The sequence below is a fragment of the Chrysemys picta genome, chromosome 3, assembly GCF_011386835.1.
Source record: "Chrysemys picta bellii isolate R12L10 chromosome 3, ASM1138683v2, whole genome shotgun sequence".
NCBI lineage: Eukaryota > Metazoa > Chordata > Testudines > Emydidae > Chrysemys > Chrysemys picta.
The window spans coordinates 112,633,959-112,656,365 of record NC_088793.1 but is presented as its reverse complement, the minus strand read 5'-3'; the positions used below and the strand labels follow the sequence as shown (position 1 = coordinate 112,656,365).

The 22,407-nt window shown below is 42.7% G+C and overlaps 1 protein-coding gene across 14 annotated transcripts in view; it reads right to left on the bottom strand.

Moving 5' to 3' along the window:
• Positions 1–22,407, bottom strand: part of SASH1 (SAM and SH3 domain containing 1) — an 817,652-nt gene that overhangs the window by 5,040 nt on the left and 790,205 nt on the right. For all 14 annotated transcript variants that reach the window (XM_008177281.4, XM_065590318.1, XM_005280431.5 and 11 more), the window contains 6 exons: positions 19,263–19,398; positions 18,886–19,055; positions 17,095–17,304; positions 14,650–14,800; positions 12,487–12,600; positions 2,726–3,852 (listed from right to left, as the gene is read on the bottom strand). In XM_008177281.4, the coding sequence (XP_008175503.2) occupies positions 2,726–3,852; positions 12,487–12,600; positions 14,650–14,800; positions 17,095–17,304; positions 18,886–19,055; positions 19,263–19,398 (1,908 nt within the window). The remainder of the gene's footprint in view (positions 1–2,725; positions 3,853–12,486; positions 12,601–14,649; positions 14,801–17,094; positions 17,305–18,885; positions 19,056–19,262; positions 19,399–22,407) is intronic.

Below are 22,407 nucleotides of genomic sequence, written 5' to 3'. Positions count from 1 at the left end.
CATCAAACACAACATGACAAGGGGAGCTTTAGATTTCTCTGAGAGTTACAAAGAATGGGGTTTCATTTAGTGTTAACAATACCTACAGTGGGGCGTTTGGGACACTGGTCCACAAAGCCTTTACCATTATACATCCTCAAAGGGTGAAATTCTGGCTCTACTGAAGTTAAGAGCAAAAATCCCCTGGACTTCAAACAGGGCCACATTTTGTCTAAAGTCTCTCTCTGCCATCAAATAGTTCCACCAGTGAAATCTGCCTCTGACAAGTTGTAGGGCAGCACACATTTTGCCATTCAGAAATTTTACTAGATATTTTGTTATTCTTTGGCTTAGTCAGAAAACGACTATCATCACAGCTGGAGAAAATTGATCTGATCACTATGGATTTTCTGGTTCTTGACTTGTACAATTTGGAAGATGTCTGACAGATTTAGGGGTCCTCTGGAGATAATGGTCAGAGTTAGTGTTGCATTAGGAACATAGGAATTGTCAGACCAGTGGTTCATCTAGTCCAGTAACCTGTTTCCAACAATGAGTCAAATAGGCAATTCTGGGGTAGTCTATGCCAAGGATCATTTCTTCCTAACCCCCATTAGAAGTTGGCTTTTGCCCTTATGCAGAATATATTTTATACCCTCCCAAAACCTTTGGTGTTTTTTTGACCTCTTTACAATTATATTTCTATTCTTCACATAAACAGATTCATATGCACTTCCCTCCAGTTTGGGGACTGATATTCCAGTCAATAAGAGATCCCTCCTCATCCCTAGCCATTATGCCAGAGAAGTAGTAACTTCATATGGGCTTTCAGATGCATCACTGAATCATTTAAACAACAGGGCAGCAATAATACTTTCATAAATTACCTTTAATATCCAGTACAAATTACAGCAGCTCTGAGAATGGGGGGTGGGGAGGAGAAGATGGAGAGGAGGCAGGAAGTCATCTATGTCCCTCCCCATGAGTGCATTGGGTAGAAGGTGAGGCATACTTGAGGATATGGTCCTGTGTGTGGAATCTAGTTTACACTAAGCTAGATGTGGCTATTCAATATTAATATTATTTGTATTAAGGTAGCTTCTTGGAGCTGCAATCCTGGACCAGGCCCCATTGTGCTAGGTGTGATACAAACATAACAAAAAGATAGTCCCTGCTCCAATGAGTTTAGTCCTCGAGACGTTATCCATATCTCTGGTAGGATTCACATGTCTCATCAACTCTCTTCCCTGCCTGACACACAGTAAGGCAGAGTGCAAACACAGTCTGTGTAGGACAAACTCTGCTCCATTTCAGCCCCGCACTAGGCAAGAGTGGAGTGGGAAACACATCTTCCCTCCCAGCAGCCAGGAACATGTGGAGGGAATGGGAGATGAAACTGTCTTTTCATCATACCCTTTCATTGCATCAATTCATGCAGCTGCTGCACTACGATGACAAAGTGCTGTCACATATCAGTGGAGTATCAAAGCACTATCGCAAGATTAGGGTCTGTCCCTGCAACTGCCGCAGTTGGACGCACTTAGGGTGGCACATCGTTGCCTTACATCATTAAAAAACAAAGCATTTAATCGGATTGACTTTCACCATTTATTCTCTTTGTATCCTTGTTGCACTTCATCCAGCATGAACAAGGAACCTCAACTGATCAGTTTCCCCGCTCAAAATCAGCACTCATTTGAAGTGTGTGTATCCAGGTATTTCTCCCAAAACTTTTGTTCCCTTAAAGGGTACTTGCAAGGTTTTTGGTCAGAAAAAAGTGGACATCAAAGCAAGCTGACTAATAGCTAATGCCTGTTGCTGGTTATGTAATTAATGGTAAATCTGCAACACTGGGTGATTAAGCTGGCTCCACCCACTCCTCAAAGTGAGATGAGGTCCTGATTTTCAAAGGAGCTCAGTTCTCATTTAGGCACCTATTTACAGGTCAGATTTTCCCAAAGTGCTCAGCACCCAGCAGCTCCCACTGCTACGCGTATGGCTCCATTTTCAATAGCTCCGCACATTGGGTGCTGAACCCTTCTACAAATTCCAGCGAGGGTCTCTGAACCCACCTTAGTTCTGAGAAGCATCACTGGTGTGAGAAAGGAAGAACAAAATAAATGGGCAGACCTGTGCTGTCTTTCAAAGGAATGGCTATGGCGTAATCAGGGTCAGCCTGGATCCCAAACTCATGCCCAGATTCCCATTTCCAGGAGTTGCCTCCTTGTTAAGCCCTCTTGCTGAAGAGTAGAGAGGTATGTGGTTCTATTCTCTCTCAAACCATATAGTTGGAGAAGACAAACCCATGCTGGAAGTAGCAGTGCTTGCAGGAAATGCAGAGTTCAAAGTAGGGTGACCAGACGTCCCGATAAATCGGGACTGTCCCGATATTTAGGTGTTTGTCGGGACGCATCGGTTGGGACGCACTCTGGTGTTTTGGGTTTTTTTTTGCTCCGGTGACTCCTCTCCCCCATGTGTCCCGATATTTTCTTCCTCTCATCTGGTCACCCTAGTTCAAAGCAGCAAGGCCCCAAACAGCTATTTACTTTACTGGTATTGAAAGGCTGCCTTTGGGTGTGAGGCCTGATATACACAGAACGGACTGTCAGACTAACAACAGGGCGCCTGAAAGATATTTCCATCTTTTCCAATGATTTATAGAGGACAAATAATGCACCAGACACAATGAAAAGTGAGCTGTTATAAAGACCAGAGTTAAAATGTTGAGACATTAGCCCCTTCTCACCTTGTCTGAATATGGTTCCTCTGTGAGATCAATCTCTTCAGACTGCAACTTGTTTTCTATCAACATTTCCAGATCCAGTCCTCTAGCACAAGAGACTTTCCTGGCTAAAGCAGGGCCTAGCTTTACCACATGTTGCTGAATGCTAGCAGTCTCAGAAAGCTCAGCTAGCCAAGGGGGCAGTGTGCTTGGTGGGGTACTGGGCTGCTCAGAAGAGGGCCTACAGGCAGGTACTACACGGCAATCAATGGGACTGGATGGACTGGCCCTTTTTACTGGCAAACATGGTGCATCTGGACTTGAAAGGGCTCCACTTAGGGTCAGAGGGGGATGATATAGTCCATTAGAAAGGCGTTCTCGGCTTTTTTTGGCAGGGACTGGTGGTGGCTGTGAAGGATTTTTTGACTGAATTCTTGCCTCGCTCATGCCCTTTTGCTCAGCTTTCAGACCTTCCTTGAGGACTGGAGAGTTATCAGCCCGTTCAAGGTCATGACTGCTTTTATGATGATTTTCCAGAGGTGTCCTTGTTACGTTGTGTTTAACTGAAGTAGGCGGAGCCTCCCAGCGTTTAAGCAGGTACTGAGTAGGAGTCCCACATGAAGTCTCTGTTACTGAGCAGTCCAATTTCCTAGCTTTTCCCTTCTGAGAATCAGCAGTTCCTTTACTTTGCTTAGGTAGAGTCTCTTCTGCCCTCATGCCACCCACAGGAGCCTTAGGCTTCAGGATGGACCCAGTTGTCTTTTTTGCTACATCCAGTGCATCCTGAGGGAAAGAATCTACTTTCTTACTAGTGTTCGGTAGGTCAGTGCTGGATTCTCCTTGGAGGTCATCCAGTGAATGAGATCTTGGCCACTTGGCCACATTCTGGGTGCCATCCAGAGTCTCACAGCTCCGGCAGACAGCTGCTGGTAAACTTCTGCGGTTCTTCTTCAAACCTGTGATGCTTGAAGGCTTGATGCAGCTCTTGGGAGCATGATGAAAGCAACTCAACCGGATTTCCTTCTTTCCTTGCTGGAGAGCTTCTATTGATTTAGTCAAAGGCAGAGTTGGATAACTTGGCAGTTGGTTTCTGTTAAAGCAGTGCTCACTGGCTGACTTTGTGGGCAACAGACAGGTCCTCCGAGTCTTGCCTAAGAACAAAAGACATTACAAATCATTGGAGGAGAAATGTACAAAAGAAGCACTGCCAGGAACCTGCATCACCACTAAATGCCTTTGAAACACAAGGATTCTTCATTGGTAACTGAAGACATGTCTATGTCTTGCCCGTTTTTCTGGTCTCTCTGCCTATGCTGCACTTCAGTACAGTTCTGTCCAGACTCATTTGAGAGCTTCTAGTCTGACTTGTAAGAGCTGCTTAATATTCCTAAATAGTGAGATAAATTTAAGATAAATTCTAGTCTTTACCCAAATTTGCGAAGATGACATGGTCCGGCTGGCTTAATACAACTTTTCTTGGTGTAGCTATAGCTTATACATTATGGTAACAGATTTGACCCCTACAGAGAAATAACTTATAAAATCAGACAGTTTTTGCATGTTTGTGGCTACATTAGGTCAATAATTATTTGGTTTCTAATTATGCTTGAGAACTCACTCTTGAAGAATGGATTTTTATCCCTTAATGTTGTATTTCTTTTGAGATAATGTTTATTAACTAGAATTATGACAGACCTGCCATCCTATTATTTCACGGTTTAAATGTGCAGTGACCTATTTACAAAGGGAAACCATGAGGCTGTTTGAATTGTTCTGGGACTGCTATTGCACTAGCCTCTTTCCAGGGCTGTGTTTAGCAGTTGAAGAATTTTATCAGAGAAATGTGTCTTATATTATGAAAGGGAGAAGTGTTTCAAATGGACTAACCTTAGCATTAGTCTTAAATCGGAATGTCCTACTCGAGTGGAAAGACCAGGTGGTATACTAGTATTTTATGTTCACTGTTTGAGACCTGATCATTTTATAAGAGCATGTTTTGCATTTTCCATAACAGGCATGGCTCATGGATTGGTTGATGGAGATGACAAGAAGCTCTGTAGATCTTACTAAGAGATGCAGCCTCTTTTTTTAAAGTTGTTTTTTTAAAAATAAGGCTAGGAGCACAGTAAAATGTAGGGCAGTTAATGAATGATTGTTTGGATCATTTTAGATATCCTGAACTGGTGATTTTTACTACTTAGAAAAACAGAAAAGCCCACGTACATAATAGACTGTGTATATCTATCGCCCTATAAACATACATTCAATCTTTTGGGTGCTGTACGGACTTTCCAGAGGCTGGATCCAGAAGGCCATTAAAAACCTCCCATTATGAAAGCAAAATGTTCCACATTCAGCTCCAATCCAGAACCCAAAACCTTCCCACAAATTATCTTTCCAGCAGGTCCCCCATATCTGGGCTAGGATAGATGAAATTGGGTGGTCTTTCAAAAGGTTGAAGACCCAGTCATTGTGAACTCTAAGTCTCCTGTTTAAACAAGGTGTCTGAAGTGTATCAGCTGGTTGCCTCTATGGTAAAAATCATACAAAGGGGGAGTCAGGTCTCTAAGGTATTCAAAACCCATATCTATTTAAGTCTTTTCAGAATCAACATCTTGAGATCCAGGGTAAATCAAGACACACAGTAGTAATGGGAAATACTGCTTGGTTAGGAGGCTGCTGCATTCTGCACTTTCCAAATGGGTTTAAGATGTATCTTTATCTAGAGTTACCCTAGTCCAATTGGAAATGATCAAAGCATGCATAACAGTCATTTTTCCTGTTAAATGGTAAAAACTTGGAACTAAATCCTACAGTCCTTACAGCAAAACTGCCAATGGTGACAGTGTGAGTTTTGTCCAAGACAGGGTGACATTATCAGCCATTGGGTGAGCAAACGGGAAAACGCACACTACAAAAGAAACAAATATCAAAGCCACGATGAGCAAGACACCCAACTGGTATAAATTGGCATAGCAACATTGACTTAGTGGAGCGCTGCAAATTTACACCAACCAAGCCTCTGGTCCTATATCTTCAACCCTCATGGGTATTTTTTTAATTTATGTGTTAAACTAGTAAAAAATATGTGTTTCTTTTTTTCTCCAGATGGAACTTGGCAAATCAGCAACTTGGGGTCTTTTTTACTCTGCCCATTCACTATTTGTTATGGGGCAGCTCCCTTTTATGGGGAGTTAGGACTGTCTGCCCATAACTGCCTTGGGAAGGCTCCCCCTGGGGAGCAACTGATTCCCCCAAGTGGCTGATTAGTAAACAAGCACCTGGATCTAATAAAGGACACCCAACCTCAGTTAGAGGGGAGTTGCAAAAGGAGACAGGAAGCTCCTGTGGTGACAAGCTCCCAGGAGACACCTGAGCAGGGAGCCTAGAGGGCTAGCTCTTTGGGGAACCCACCAGAATGGGGAGCCCATCAGAGGTGATCCAAGAGAGGGGAGCCTCCTAGACAGAGAGCTGCAGTCAGCAGGCATCCCCTGGTCTCAATCAGACACTGTCTAGAAGCCCAGCCTGGCCAGGATCACCTGCTGTCCCCAGAGAAGAGTTGCAATGGACAGACGTCTCTGGACCCCTGACTCCAAAGAAGGATCTTACTCGGTAGGGGCAAAGAGCCTAACAGCAGGGGCAGAGCCTAGAACTGAGAGAACCCCTGGGGAGGAGCCAGAGTGGAAGTGAGCACTGGACTCAGGTGGAGGAACAGATGGACAAGGAATGACAGTCACCCAGCTGAGAGGTTGAGGTGAAAGTTTTGTTCATGGTCTGCATTAGCTTTTCTGTTAATAAGAGAGACCCTGCACTGGGGTGGGTGAGGGCAGGCTCTTTGGCATCTAACAGTCTCTATGGACTTGTTGCAACCCTGTGTGAAGGGGGAAAAAATCAAATAAGATCCCACCTTCAACACCACACCCACTTGTGAGGTGGTGCACCAGCTCAGCCTGGAATGAGGACACTATTAAAAAAAAACAAAACTATTTAATCGACTAACCCAAATATCAAATAAGGATTTGTTCCCATCCTTGCTGTGTTTGGTCAGCTGTCCAGTCTCAAGGATAGCTACCTCATCATGTCCCAAGGATTGCTTGCTGGTTTAAAGTGTTTCTACTCCAAAAAATAATTCTGTGAGAATGACATTGTGGGCATCCTGGTTTATTGTTCCTGAGCGGCTTCCATATGAAAATTGCTCAGTTTACAGTTAAAAGTTGGATTTTTCAAACCTCCAGTCCTGCAGGCTCAGTCTTAGATCTGACTGTCAGGCGGGGTTCTTTCTCTCTCATACTTCATGGTCAGTAATATAAATTCCGCAGACCAAACTGTGCCCTCCAGTTACATTTGTGCAATACCATTCATTAGCCTTCACTGGGTGCCTGCATTAGCACAGGACACACTGAGGGCTCAATCCTGCAAAGTGTTGAGCACGCGGGCCCCAATCTGCAAAACACTTATGCAAATCCTTAATGTTAATTCCCCTGGATCTACTCACTTTCAGGATCGAGCCCTTGCACAGTGGAGTTGCACTGCTGGTGTGTGATTAGCAAAGAACCAAGCCTGACTTTCAGATCCCAGGAAGCAATATCAAGGATGACAGATTAACTTGCTATATTTGTGCAAGACACAAATTTGATTTGGGGTCACTGCCTTTATGCCCTTAATGCCTTTTTAGAGTGAATCTTCACACTGAACACCCACTTTCAACCTTGCCTATCTTTCAGTTATTTGCAAGGAGTCTTTTTAGGCCTGGATGTAGCTTTGTCAAGGGGCATAATGAAAGGCAACTAGACTGGTCATCGCATCTTGATTAGGCCAAACTCAATTGAAATAATATAAGCCAGAGGTTTTATGCAAAGTTTTTGCATATTTTTGTCAGAGTTGCACTGCACAACTAACAAGGGCAAAAATCAATCAAATTTTCTTGACTGAAAAGTGCAGGGACAGATCTTGATTTATTTTTCATGGATGAGAGATGCAAGGTCATTCTCAAATGATGCTTAGGCTTTTGATCAGAATGGTGAAGTCCCCTCAAAGCAGGTAGCAACCCAGAGTGACAGCACATACTGTATAGTTCCTTTCTGAGTGAGCAGGACACCTTAATATTTTTAAAAGCAGAACTGAATTTTCTAATGTCAGTGCAGGTGCAAAACCTGATGTTTGAAAGCTGTTTCTCAATCTAGAGAAAAACCAATTTCATCTAAATGGCACCAGAGTCAGTGGTATTAGCCAACTAATTGCTACCTAAAAGGAGGCTACATTCAGAGATTTTAGAATTGAGTTTCATTCAGATTTAAAGTGTACTACTTTTAAGCGATGGATGATTCCTTTCAATACAACTTGCATTCTGAGCATTCTGGAAGATACTAAGACTTCTGAATAATGCATAGCGATTGCTTTGGATCTGAATCCTAATACATTTCATGTGCCTGCTTAATGGCAGGACACCATGTCTCCAAAAATCCACAAGTGCAAAGAAACAATTCATTTAATCTAAGAGGAAAATTTGTTTCTTACACTCTCTCGCCTGCGCCTCATCAGGCAACTTACAAAACATGGCATTGTTTCAGGAAGTTGCAACATTTCAGTAGAAATGCAGGAAACCTCCCTCCAAAACGGGACTTATTTCAATGTTACCTCACAAGGGCTGCTCCATCTGTTTCTGAAAGTGTGTCAGAAAATGATGTACTCCTCATTCAGTGCCTGTACCTCCGTGGCAGCATGTTGGAATCTAGCCTTTCATCCAGGGGTGGGGAAAGGAATGTGCTTTTCTGTTTAGTTTTTTATCTGCCTGTATGTTTACAGCTCCGATTGTAATTCATTTTACTGTCTAGGCTTGCTGTGAAGTTTACACATCAAAACCCATACAACTTCTTTTGGTTCTGAAGTATTGTCTAGCCAGTGACTTGTTTTTACTACTACAACACAACCTGGTCCCTGCACCCTTGTTCCTTCCTTCAAAGAAAAATGGTACACAATTACTGCAGAAGTTAGTCCTTGCAGGTGCAGATGCGTTAAAGGGTATTTATTAACTTCACTTTGTTAGCAGTTAGGAAGAATACACTGGGGAGCATGACTGTGCAAAGAGAATGGAGAAGGGAAAGCAAGGGGCAGAATGGCAAGGAAAACAGAAGAGAAAGAACAAAAGTTTCAAATGTATGTAGCATCAGATTCTTAAGCTGTTCTGCACGGGCAGACCCTAGCATTCCTGCAGAACAACTTGCAGGAGACGGACCCAGTTGCTAACAGGAATAAAACCTGGTCTAGAGGGATTTTTGCCCATGAAGAAAATAACCCAACACAAAACTATTCGATGTATTAATTAATAAAATGGCACTTAGCTTCAAAATTGTTTTAAGAGATATCCCCAAATGGTGCACTTCTCTGAGAAAGGTACCATCAGAGTCATTACTTGGATGGAAGACAATGAGCTAGATTGTGATCTGTTACAATCGGGTAAATCAGGAGGAACTCCGATGGAGCTATTATATTCCTCCTAATTTACACCAGCTTTTCAGAATCTAGCCCAACATTTGCCAGTATTGTCGCATTTTTAAAGTTCAAAGTGAGTGTGTAGCCAGTGATTTCTAAATTGACCATTTTTAGGGTCAATATTGTTAGTATTAATTCATTCTTATGAGCCTTGTTGTTATTAAGCAGCCTGACACCTTTCATAACCCTTTTCAGTGCTATCGATTGGTAGCATCATCTCTGTACTGTTGGGCTAAATGTGTTCAGAAAGATTTAGGTATCTGGGAAAACTGCAGTGAGTGATACAGGTAGTCTTTAGATGTTGCCCTTGCTCCTACTGTTTGGTAGAGTCTGGAAGCTTTATGTATGTTTCCATTTTAGGGGACTAATCTGAGGCTGTAAACTCAGGCTATAGGACTACTTTACACAGGCCAATTCCCCTTCTAGATTGCGGTTCAGTATTTCCTGTTTGGGACAGCAGTGCCCAGGCTCCCTGTGCTACTTCCTGGAATTAGAACATAAATGAGTCTTTGACTCTATATCTTCTTCCTCAAAAAGAAGTACCCAGAAAGCTGTATGTACCAGGAAGAATGTCAGAGGGTAGACGTGCAATGGTATCTGGGGGGAAATTTTTTTTGGGGGGGGGGAGGCTACAGCAGCAGATTTTCAATCCTTCTCCAATCTTTATTTTGAGGAAAATCACCCTGCAGAGGCGAATACTCAAAACCACACAGAACAGGGTGAGTTAAGGATGGCCTGTCTGCCCTAACTCCAGATTTCATTAATTTTACTTTGGCTTTGTTTTCTGTGGTTACATTTCCTTGGGTTTTTACATTTTTACTGACACAACAAAGATGTGATGGTTGGCACAACAAACAGTCATGGCTTCTTCTCTCGTCAATGACCGTGTCAACCGGTATAAATACAGAATTAAACAAAGTGACATGGCTACCTGCCTTGTCATTTCTTCTTGTGTTTACTTAGAGAAGAAGGATGATCCAGTGGTTAGGGTTCCAGCCTGGGATTTAGGAGATCTGAGTTTAAGTCCCTGCTCCACCACATTCTTTCTGTGTGACCACAGGCAAGACACTTAATATCTCTGTGGCTCAGATCCCCATTTTATAGATGGGGGAAACAGTATTTCTCCACTTCATAGAGGTGCTATAAAGATAAATACATTAAAAAGTGTGAGGTGCTCAGATGCTTCTGTCATGGGGGCCTGCTGTACAAGTACCTAAAACAGACAAACAATTCTGCACCTACTGATATAGTATGTAACAAACAGGGGTTTGTGTTCAAATTGTAATAGATTCTCTGAAAAGTTGGAATTGATGTCAGGAGGATTGATATCCGCCCATAACAGGCGTCTGTTCTTGTCATTAGAAAAAATAACTATCCCCCATCTGAGAACCTGTTTCCTTCTCAGAATGCATTTCCCCTCGCTGTGAGAAAAGCAGATGATGATTGTCTGGTTGTTCATTATGTGCTTGTACTGGGCTGCTGGTTATCCTCACTTTAACAGAAAAGAGCCAACTGAAGAATGTATTTTGGAAACAAGAAGCATATAAACAATGATGGTCTGTGGACTTTGCAAAGAACACGGGACACTCTTCAGACCAACCAACTTTGACAGAATCCTTTCACCACAAGGAGAATGAATCCAGTACAAATGTTACACACGGAACAGTTTCTCAAAGCAAGCACTGAATGCACTAGTATGTAGAAATGGTATAAAAGTGCAGCAAGTCAAAGTTGAACAGCAATACAAAGCATTAGTGATCTCAGTTCTGGAAAGCTTAAATAGAAATATTAGTTTAAACATAAAAGCAAGCATTCGGAAAGCAGGCAGGCAATGACAATTGTTTTGCAAAGATTTTATTAAACTAAAGAAAACGTACAGGCAGCAATTTAACCCTAATGCTAAAGCCTTCATTAGGAGACCTCTTATGAATATAAGGGAAAGAAAATCAAATATAGGCTATGTAATTTTTACATATTTTTTAGAAACATATGTAAAGTAATATTCATTTTTCTTTCTTTAGCACAATATACAGATTTCAGTCACATTTGAAATAGAGTCATCAAACGCACCCACCTCTGCAAGGGAATTAAATCAGAGAGGTCGAGCTGCTTTGGTCAAGTGACAATAACGATGTAGTGCAGGAGGCTCAAGTTCAGGAGATAATTCTGATCTCTTGCTCTCTGGGCCTGTGGAGTTTAGTGCATTAGGGAGTTGATGCACTTGGGTTCCTAGCATATGGTGATTTGTGTTCCCTACATGAGTATCTTCAACTGGCACATTAACAGAGGAGACACTGACTCAGGGAAAGACCTTCTACTCTCCACCCCCTCAACAGCTGGAAGAAGGAGCTGCAGCCACAGCTACCTAAAAGGGGGAATAGGGTCTTTTGAACCGCATTCTTGGTTTCCCATTTGCACCGGGCATTGGTGATAAAGCCCGGCAGATGGAGAGAGAACCAGAACTCGGATGTCTGGAGTGACATCACCAAACTCAATTGATCGAAAGCAATTTAACGGATAACAATTTTACATCTTTTTATACAATAAACAACCCTCATTCATACAACTGTTTGTCTTCTTCTAAACATGGGACTGTAGCTTCCACTGAGCTCTGCCTTGCCATTCAGACACCATCTCCCAGCGTCACAAGCCAGGATAACTGGGAGTCTACATAGTACATAGTAGGTGGTTCTTGCTCTCCCATCTTGCCCACACTTGGATTCAATTGACTTGCTGAGGTTCATGCAAATGCTTTAACATCTCAACAGGCCCCTTTGATGGCAGGAAGATGCAACATGCATCTCGAGCAAACACACAAAACCACTGCCCAAAATAGAGAACATTCATTTCCAAAGGTTGTTTTTTTTGTTAAGGCTGTGAATAAGTCCTCCAAAGCTCCAATGAGAAATGAAGGGAGTTCCCCATTGCAAATACTCCCTTAATAAGAACTATGAATATGAGAACCAGTCTCAAGACTACAACAGGAGATGGAGCAGGAGGAAGACGGGGTGGGGGGGGGGGGGAAGGAGGCGGCCTGGTTTTCTCAGAACACAAACTCCAGATCATCTGCTTTTCTTTTGTAATCCTACGTCCTCTGTCAGTGCTAGAAAGCAGCAACACCAACAATAACAAAAATCAATGGCTCAGGAAAAGAGAGAGAGCGAGGATGAGGGAGTGAGAAAGCCAAGTATGAAGCAGCTCCGCTTTTAGCTGGAGCATGGAAGCAGAAAGGATGCAAAAGTCATTTGCACACACAGGCTGGGCATGTCAATGATTCTTTTTGCTCTCATTACCATTCTCCAGGTTTTCACTGCTTTCATAGCAGCCTGAATCCCGGGGGGAGCATCTGCTCAGTCCCTGGCCTTCTATGAGAAGTTTCTCCTGAGAGCCCGACTGGTCACTGTTACCTGGAGGAGGTGAGAGCGCACAATGAAAAAAAGGCCATTACACACGGAATCTGGTGCAAGTTCTTGGGCTAACCACTTCCTCTCCTCCCCAAACACTTACTAGCACCCACTGCATCAGCCCAGATATCTGAGCATTAGGAGGAGATAAGGCTCTGTGGAAAGTAATCACAATGGGGAATAATCACCCGAGAATGACAGGCTGGATCTGGACCCAGTATCGCAGCTGCCCAGAGCTGTGAGTACTGGGGTTTATGGGGCTGTGAGTACTGGGGTTTATGACTCTGCACTGGGAACAAGGAGGGAGGCTGCTAGCTAGTTAAGTGGGGAGGTGGTCGCTCTATGTGGTTTGCAGAGAGCGGCAGAAGAGGGCACCGGAGGGGTTTGTTGGGGGGAAGTTCACTGGCGCCGAAGGTGACCAGAAGCACCCAAGACTCACCACTGGACGGGAACTTTGTTCAGGACTCCTGAACTCTATGTGTAGATACATTGCTCGGTGTCTGCCCTTTCAGCCTGTGCTACCACTGGACCCGTGGGGCCTTGGTTTGGATGCAACCTTGTTCTACTGTTCCCCCTATATTTCCCCTTGTTGTTTTTCTCCTCTCATCCCTCTGTAAATAAATATTTCCCTTTCTTATATCCATTGTACTTTTCCTATGGGTGGGTATTCACTCTGGGGGGTTTGGAACAGATGCCCCTGGGATAGAAGGGGTTTTTCCTGCTGCATTCCTGTGCATGCCTTCTCTTGGCCAGAGCAGACTCCATCTTGGCCACGAGGACGCTAAAGTTACAAGTGTGAGAACAGTGACATGAATAAAAGAAAGTGCAGCAGGGACTTGTTTAATGGGATAGTGTCAAAAGCCTTTGATCAAATAGCTGACCTATCCTGCAGAGGGAAGCCAGGGGAAGGATCAAATGGAATTACTAGTAATTCTTCCCCATGATGGGGCAGAGAGCAAGTGGGAAACCAGTGGTAAGAATTCCTTCCTCCCTGGCTCTGTGACTATGCCCAGCACTCCCAACAGGGGGAATCAGGCTGTGTGCTGGAATCGAGGAATTAGCCCTTAGAGTTTGGTCAAACTGTTTTGTACAGAAACTAAATTCAGGACTGGAGAAATCAAACCACCAATTGCCTGATGCACAGCTGCCGTTTATGTTGTGTTGTGTTATGTTCTTCAACAAAAGCCAGAAACTGCTAGTCTGATGCCTATTCTCAGAGCATGAAAAAAATGTAATTATGGAGCAGACACAGAAGCTGCTGCTCACACAGGCTCCAGCTGTCTCTTTCCCACTCCACTTCTTGTCCACCCCCATCACACGCAAGAGGAATTCATTCTCTCCAACCCCCCTCCAAATAATGCCTTACATTTTTAAGCCAAAGTGGAAGGTCACTATAAAAAACTATTACTGCAAAAAAAGTGAACATACTAAATCAATCTTGTAAACAATGCGGTACAAATCATATTAGGTGACAAAAATACCCCAAACCAGAAAGGAAAAGAGCCTAAAGTTTGTAATTTGAATTTATTCCTGGGGAATGACAGAAAAGTTAAGGATGGCTCTGTGAAGAACGTATAGTGTAGACTAATTGCAAACGGTACAAGGAGAGGTCAGAGGAGAAGGGAGAAATTGCATCGTTTGTGAAAGTGTAAACCTACAGCACAAATCTCTTAGCAACAGTATTGGACTCACTGGCTGTGTTAGCAACACTTGATTTCCAGATCAATGAGCCACATATTGTACTATGACTAGAACCCTGACTATTCAAGCTTAGCTGATGTATTTTTTCTCTTAAAAGTCACATACACACACACACACACACACACACACAGGACAGAAGATTTTACAGGAAAATAAATAACTGTGGTGGAGTGCAATGCAAATGTAAAACCATCTGCAATTCCTTAGAAGCCTAGTTATTTAACATAGGCACCACAGAAATGCCTAGATTACATTAGACAATATCTACAGACTCCCTCAACTAGTTTCCTCTCCCAGAAGTGGTCAAAAGAGCCCTCAGCAGGGCACTGGTAAAAGCCAAAACCCACTTACTATCATATTCCTGTAAAAGCTCCACAGCTGTGAGGAGAACAGCTCTGTGCTCTGGGTCTCGGATATTCAGCTCATCCAAATCTTCCTCCTCCAGCAGTTTGAAAGTGTCCAGATCTTCATAACCATTGAATAGAAAAGTGGGCATGTGCTCCTGTGTGTGGGAAACAGGAAACTAGTGAGCTGTACAACAAGGCAAAAGATCTACCACCGGAAAACAAAGGAAAGTTCAACCAATCCATGCCTATCTAGGCCGTTTCTTCTTTATCTTTATCTTCCTAACAGATTATTATTTATTACTAGGAAACAACTGTAATACAAAGAAAAGACCCCCCCCCCCCATCCACCCTATTTACTGTAAACGCAGGGCCTTTGTTACTCAGGGCATAGGAGGGGCATAACAATGTACATCCACAGACTATACCAGTTCCTCTTTCTTACAGTGGGATAGGTTGTTTAGAAGGCTTAGTTTGTACTAACAGGCTCTGTTTTGATATACCAGTTTTCTTGAACTGCTGTAAATTCACAGTGTCAATTACAATGCCCTCAATATGCCATGGCATGCACCTATTCATAGAATATTAGGGTTGGAGGAGATCATCTAGTCCAATCCTCTGCTCAAAGCAGGACCAATCCCCAGACAGATTTTTACCCCAGTTCCCTAAATGGCCCCCTCATGAATTGAACTCACAACCCTGGGTTTAGCAGGCTAATGCTCAAACCTCTATTATGGCAGATTCTTTCTGCAACAATATTCTCAATGGGTAATATTTTCAAAAGTGCTTAAGTCCCATTTTCAAAAGTGAATTAGGCACTTGGGTTTCTTTCCAAGAGACACAGGCTGTTAAGGATATGTCTACACTGAGATTAAAAACCTGTGGCTGGTCCGTGCCAGCTGGCGCAGCTGTTTGATTGTGGTGCAGACATTCAGGGTTGGGCAGGAGCCTGAGCTCTAAGACCCTGTAAGGTGGGAGGGTCCAAGAGCTTGGCCTGAATGTCTGCACCACAAATAAACAGACCCTTAGCCTGAGCCCGAGTCAGGTGGCACGGACCAGCCACAGGTTTTTAACTGCAGTGGAGAAGTACCCAAAGTGCCTCAGTCATGATCCTCGTGTTTCTTTTTCTTGAACCTCTAAGATTTTGAGACCAGAATTTTTAAATTGGGCTTAAATTATTGAGCTAAGAGAAAATATAATGGACACACTTGTTGCGTAAGGAAAGAAGAGATTACACCGCACTTTTGCATTTTGCACAGCAATACATCACTGTCATGGTGCTTTCAATGGCTTTCAGCGGGCAGTTCCATAGCTTCATACATTCATTGAAGAGAAACGGTTGCGTAGGCATAAGCCTTGGAAGGAATTTACACATGGGCTTTTTTTTTTTTTTAACTGCTTTAAATTCAGGCTTTTAAAAGAATTAAAAGTTCATTTTTTTAAAGAGTGCTTTTGTAACCCCCACACTGCGTGGGTGTGGTGTTCTGTCCCACCTAGTGGCACTGAGACCATTTAGAGAGAGTTAAATGAGTCTGCTCTACAGCCTTAGCTAAGGGCCAGTTGGCTTTTAGCTCACGCAGTAGAGGCTCATGCAGCGCCAGAGGCCCCAGGTTCGATCCCGCCTGCCGACGACCGAGGTCTGTTGGGGTTACACTTTAAACAAAGCATTCCAATAATAGGAGAAATCACTGAAGCTATAGGCATCTGTGTTTGAATTTTATTCCCTCTACTCTGCAGTTCCCTTAACTATGAATTAACAGAACAACCTATTTTGGCACTGCAAGAAAAAAAAATAAAACAGAGGGAATTTTTCACTACTGCTAAAAAAGAATCAGTAGTTTAGCAAATGCAAACAACCATATAATAAAGAAATTATAGGACTGCAGAGTATATAAATACTGTCCTAACCATTGGCACACCACCTTCCTAAACCTTCAGTGCCACACCTGCTGTTGGATTTAGAATCCAATCTCCTAAAACAGCATGCTACGTAGATGCACAACATATCACATCTTTTCAGTAACAGAGTAATAGGAAGAATAAACTACAGGCATAGCAGTTTATCTCCAACGTGTCTGACCTTGAGCTTCCTGGAACAAGGCCTATCAACTTCCTTATTAAAAGAAACAGTAACCTAATGTCCTTGGATATATGCTAGTTTTTTTGTTGTTGTACTCGATCTCACTGCCAATCTCTGGAATGAATTAGGATCCTGGCATGTATGTAACTGAACCCTTCAGCAGTCCATTACACTGGATGTTACTTGTTCTATACATCAGCTACATCCCCTCCGTAAATTAAGAGCCAATTCTGCTTCTATTACATAAATGGTGAAAGTTCCAGTGGGTGCAGGATTAGGACCTTATTGTGTAGCCCTTAAAAACTTAATTAACTCAACAGCACGCCCCCTTCCCATAGCAAAATTGTATCGAGAGAGAGAATGGGAACTAACCTTTAAATTGATACGATCAAGGAGATCCTCGACAGACTTGGGCTGAGGTGGTCTTCCTTTCCGTCGTCTCCTTGTGGGCCGCTTTGGTTTCTCTTCCTCCTCATTTAACACGTCCACATAGATAAATTTGAAAGTGCCCACTTTATTGTTCAACAGGCCCATCCAAGTGCCCATGGGAGGTTTGCTGATTATATCAATGATATCACCTTTCTGAAGGCCCAACAAGAAAGAATGGGACAGTTAGGCACATAATTCCTATCAATATTCAGGCAAACTCACTATCCTCACTCTGTTTTTCCATTTACACAGAATCTGAAGACCTCAGGGGGATTTGCAAACATGAATCTATCACATACACTTGTGAGGTGTGTATTATTACACCCATTTTAAGAGGGGGAAAGAGGCAAACAGAGACTAAGGCTATGTCTACATTAAAAAAGCTGCAGTGTCATAGCTGTAGTTGTGCTGCTGTAGTGCTTCAGTGCAGACACTTACTATAGCAACGGAAAGGGTTCTTCCATCACCGTAGTTAATCCACTTCCCCGAGATGCAGTAGCTAGGTCAACAGAATCATTTTTCCATCAACCTATTGTTGTCTACACCAGGGGTTAGGTCAGTATAGCTACATCTCTCAGGTGTGTGGATTTTCACACCCCAACATGTAGCTATGCTGATGTAAGTTTTCAGTGTAGACCAGCCCTAAGTGACTTGTCCAAGATCATACAGCAAGTTAGTCACAGATCCTGGAATAGTTCCCAGGAGTTCACACTTACACCAGCAGTTCTCAGTTATTTATGGATCGTTGCTGGTGCTCTCCATTGTCTTGCTTTTTAACATGGTCAGGCAGCTGAGAGCATCTTCCTTGTGAATGTACTGCAGTCTTTGTGTTTCAGGAACCAGAGTCAAGCCAGCGATATGAAGTTTAAACCACAATTCTCTTTATTAGTTACATGACAAGATGGCTCCTACAGACTCTGAGCACACAGATCCTGAGTGTGACTGCATTATGTGAGTGACCGCTTATAATGGGAGGCATTCTGGTGATTATTCATGACTAATTCTAAAGAGACAGTACCACAAGATACTACTACTCTGTGTCTATCTGCAGTTGCTGTTTCAGCTCTGTGGGACTGTTCGTAGCTAGTGCAAATTAGAATAGACTCTGTTCTAGTTCGGTGCAGGTGGACTAGCTCTGGCAGTGTAGGTGGCCACCTAGACATAGGGCACCCAGTGTTGGAAGTGTGCAAAAGTGAACTTTATACTATCTTTGCAGCCTTTTCCCCACAAGGCTTGTCCTTGATAGCAGCCACAGATCTGGCTCAGAATATTTACTTTATGAGAAATTAACAACCCTGGCCTGATTCTGCTGAGTTCTTCTGCTTGCCTGTTGCTAGAAAAAAATCTCTCTGAAAATTGATTTTTCAAATCCGTGTAGAGTGAGAGTATATATACAGCATATATTTTCAGTTCCACAGTAGTTAACTCCCCCACTCCCTTCACACATACCTCTCCACTCCCTTCTTTGCCTGCCTCTCTGGTATTTTAAAGCATGTTTGCTTGGATTTTGGAAAATACTAAGAACTACTCACCTATATTTTATCACCCAAACAACTCCTAAGAGCACATTGCAATACCAGAAAGAGACAGGTAATGGGAATGCAGGGAGCACAACCTCAGCTAAATAAGGGACTAAGTACTATTAACCTTCCTCAGGCTAAGCTCTTACTGACTTTTCAGTGGGAGTTTTGCCTGAGTAGCATATGTCATTTGATCCAAGAAGAAAACTGGTACCTTAAGTTTCAGGGAGTCAGTATCATAAGGGCTGGGTGTAAAATCAGTGTGAACCCTGGCTCGTCCACAAAAAGGTCCCCTATAGGGAGGCTCTTCATCATCACCATCTTCAGACTTGACACTCTCCCGGTTGCTGGCTGAGGAATCTGTCGTGCTCACTGTCTGACCACCTGTGCGTGGGAACCAGAGTAACAGCTTACAAAAAATATGCTTGTGAGAAGGGCTCAGCAACACCAATTCATTTCTGCCACTGTCAGAGATGAGAGGCAAACACGAAAATGCTAGTAAGAACTTCATTTTATTTACTGTGGAAATCTCTGTGCCCTGCAACAACAACAACAACAACAACAAAATGATGTAATTATAATTGAACTTACTCATTGAGCTCTGACCACTTAAGGAGCTCCTCAGGCTTTCTACTGAACCACCAGCTTTCAGTTTGGGCTTATCCAGAGAATCAGTCTCTGGCTGTGGTGACTGCGGAGAACCTGGCATGACATCAGGGCTGGAGTCCTGAAAGAGATTTAAACCCATTTCAGATTGGCAGATTCCCATGGAAGATGGCAGGTACTGCTTGCATGTATCTTAAGGGGAAAACTTAGTACATATTCTACTACATGTTACCAGCAAGGTCAGAAGTCATTATGATTTATTTATTGTTTGCATTATGGTAAGGTCTAGGGGATGCAACGGAAATCGGGGCCCCACTGTGCTAGGCTCTGTATAAACACATAATAGGAGACAGTCCCTACCCCAGGCAACTTACAATCTGAACAGACAAGACAAAAAAAGGTGAAAGAAAGGGGGCATTATCCCCATTTTATAGATGGGGAAACAGAAATTAAATAACTTGCCCAAGGTCACACAAAGTCTGTGGCAGAGCTGGGAATGGAAACTCCTGAATCTCGGTCCAGTGCCTTAATCACAAAACCATCCTTCCAAGTTCATTTGTTTGCGTGCTCTCTCTCTCTCTCTGTTGTATTACAATTTAGGCAACCATTTTGGATAGTACTTTTAAAATCCCAAACTAAACTTTTACTTTATGCATTGTTAGGTGTTTAAAAACCCAGCAGAGAAAGTTTATCCTTCACACAAAACTCCCAGTTTAGAGATGAAAAATTAAGACACTAAATATTTTTAGTGAGAACGTTTGACAAGCAGTTAAAAGTCCATAGCAACTTTCCCAATCAGGCATTTGCATAATATAAGCAAAAATAAGTAGCACCATGTAAATCAAACAGAAATGACAAGATGGGTGAGGTAATATGAAGAAGAGCTCTATGGAGCTTGATAGCTTGTCTCTTTCACCAATAGAGTTGGTCCAGTAAAAGATATTATCTCACCCATCTCGTCTTGCTAATATTCTGGGACCAACAGAGATACAACAAGACTGCAGACAGACACAAAAATGGAAATTTTAAACTTCTTGCAACAAATTACTGCCATTTTTTGTTTGTGTACATGAAGGAGAAAACAATTAACTAGAAAATGCAACCCAGGCACAAAGAAATTATAAACAAAAGCAAAGATGCTTAGACACACATTTCTGTGTTCATTCCTACATGCATTATAGACAATCCGAAAACATCTTATCCATTTTGAAATTGTGACAGCCTATCGGAAGAATGGCTAAAGCAATCATTTCCATTTCTGGTAGCTATTTGCAGGCAGAGCAGCATTTGTGTGTTTTTGAACACATGCTGGCAGCACAGAGGCACTTAGCTTGAGAAACGATGCCACAAAGATAGATGGTACAACATTTAAAAAAAAACAAACAAAAACAAAAACCAACCCTGCTGATATATAGAATAGTTTGCATTTTCACAGACGTGTGGTCACGAAACCATCTGAATGAAACCTATTATTTACATGCTGCAGAATCACCAGGAAATATCTCCCCAGCATATGACTCTACTGGTCAATTGAATCTCCAGAGAAAGCAAAAGAGCAGAAGCAGATCACTAACCCAATGTGCACACAGTTTTTCAGATTTATCTCATTCCTAAGTAGAATATCCAAAGGGTTGTTTGGCCCAAACATCTTATCTTTAAAGTTCCATAATACAGGAGGAAATGTGATGTTCGTTGCAGCTTATTATTTCTTAATTGAATTGCCCATTTGAAATGAACAATTAAAAAAAAAGTATCATCAGCATAGATCCTATTTATGAACCAACGTGGCTGCGTACAGACTTAGGAAGGGGATTCCACCTGTGAGCCACACCGCACATGATTGAGGATGACACCACATGCTGTGTTTTTAAAAATTTAGTGATAGAACAACTCAGTTTGTCATTATTTTGAATATGATTTAGTTATTTTAAAAATATATATTAATTATTATTATTACCATTTATATGATGGTAGTGCCTCAAGGCCTCATCCGGGTTGGGCCCCATTGTGCTGGGCACTGTTCTAATGTAACTCACTGGTGAGTGTGCATTACAAGGCCCCCTTTCCCCTCCGCAATTCGCAAAGAGTATGAGTTGGTACAGTCCCAGCTAACCAGCTGTGTCTCTTTAGCTCAGGCTTTTAGCTCTGGAGGTTACCTTGTGTGTCAGCCAAGACTTCAGCTGCCACACAAACAGAACAAACAACAGTCCATGCCCCAAAGAGTTTACAATCGAAAATGAAAGTTCCGGGCTAGCAGCATGGGCTTGAGCAAGGCAGCCATGTCTGTGCGTGAAGTGATGGACGATATCCATTACAGGGATGACCAATGAAATAACTCTGTTCAGCAGTATTGGTTCTGCAGCTCCACCTGCTACCTTAAACCTTACCATTGCTTTCCTCTGGGGCGTGTGCGGCCTAACACTCATCCCTTCTCTTTAACAGCATCAGGTAGCCCATTCTCAGGGAGTTCAAAAGGCACTAGGTGGGAAGACTGCCAGGCAGAGCTACTTCCTCCTAAAGTAAACCCATGCTATAGTTTATTGGGATGAGACACACAGCAACGTGCTCTTCTCCAGCCTATAAAGCACAAGGGAGAAAGAGGGCAAAAAACCCACCCCAAATCTCCCTTTCTTGATGTTTCTTTCTAATAAGTTTTCAAGAAAAATTATTACAAAATTGTATTGGCTAGCTGTTAAATTCCTCTCCAGAGTCTGCAAGAATTAAATGAGTGTGATAGTTGGTCACTCTATTCTGGTGCTGCAGGTCCAAATTTACCAGGGCAGTTAAAATTATGACTTGATAGATATCACTTGCATTAGCCTGGGATCAGTCTGCTTTAGGGAAGAGAAATATGGATCACTTCATTTGGGGGCAAAAATCCACAATTATCATTATTAATTTGAATTGTAATTGCACCTAAAAGTCCCAGCCCCACTGTACTAGGCACTGCACAAACATATACCAAAGAGACGGTTCCTGCCCTGAAGAGATATACCTATCTCATATTTAGAACCGGACCCTCAACAGCAATGCTGAGAACTGTTCGGTGAATGACAAGAGGAAAATAACGTCTGGAAGTATGTAGCCAAACTGTCCCAAGAGGTCTCACCAGAGGATTCATGATAAATGG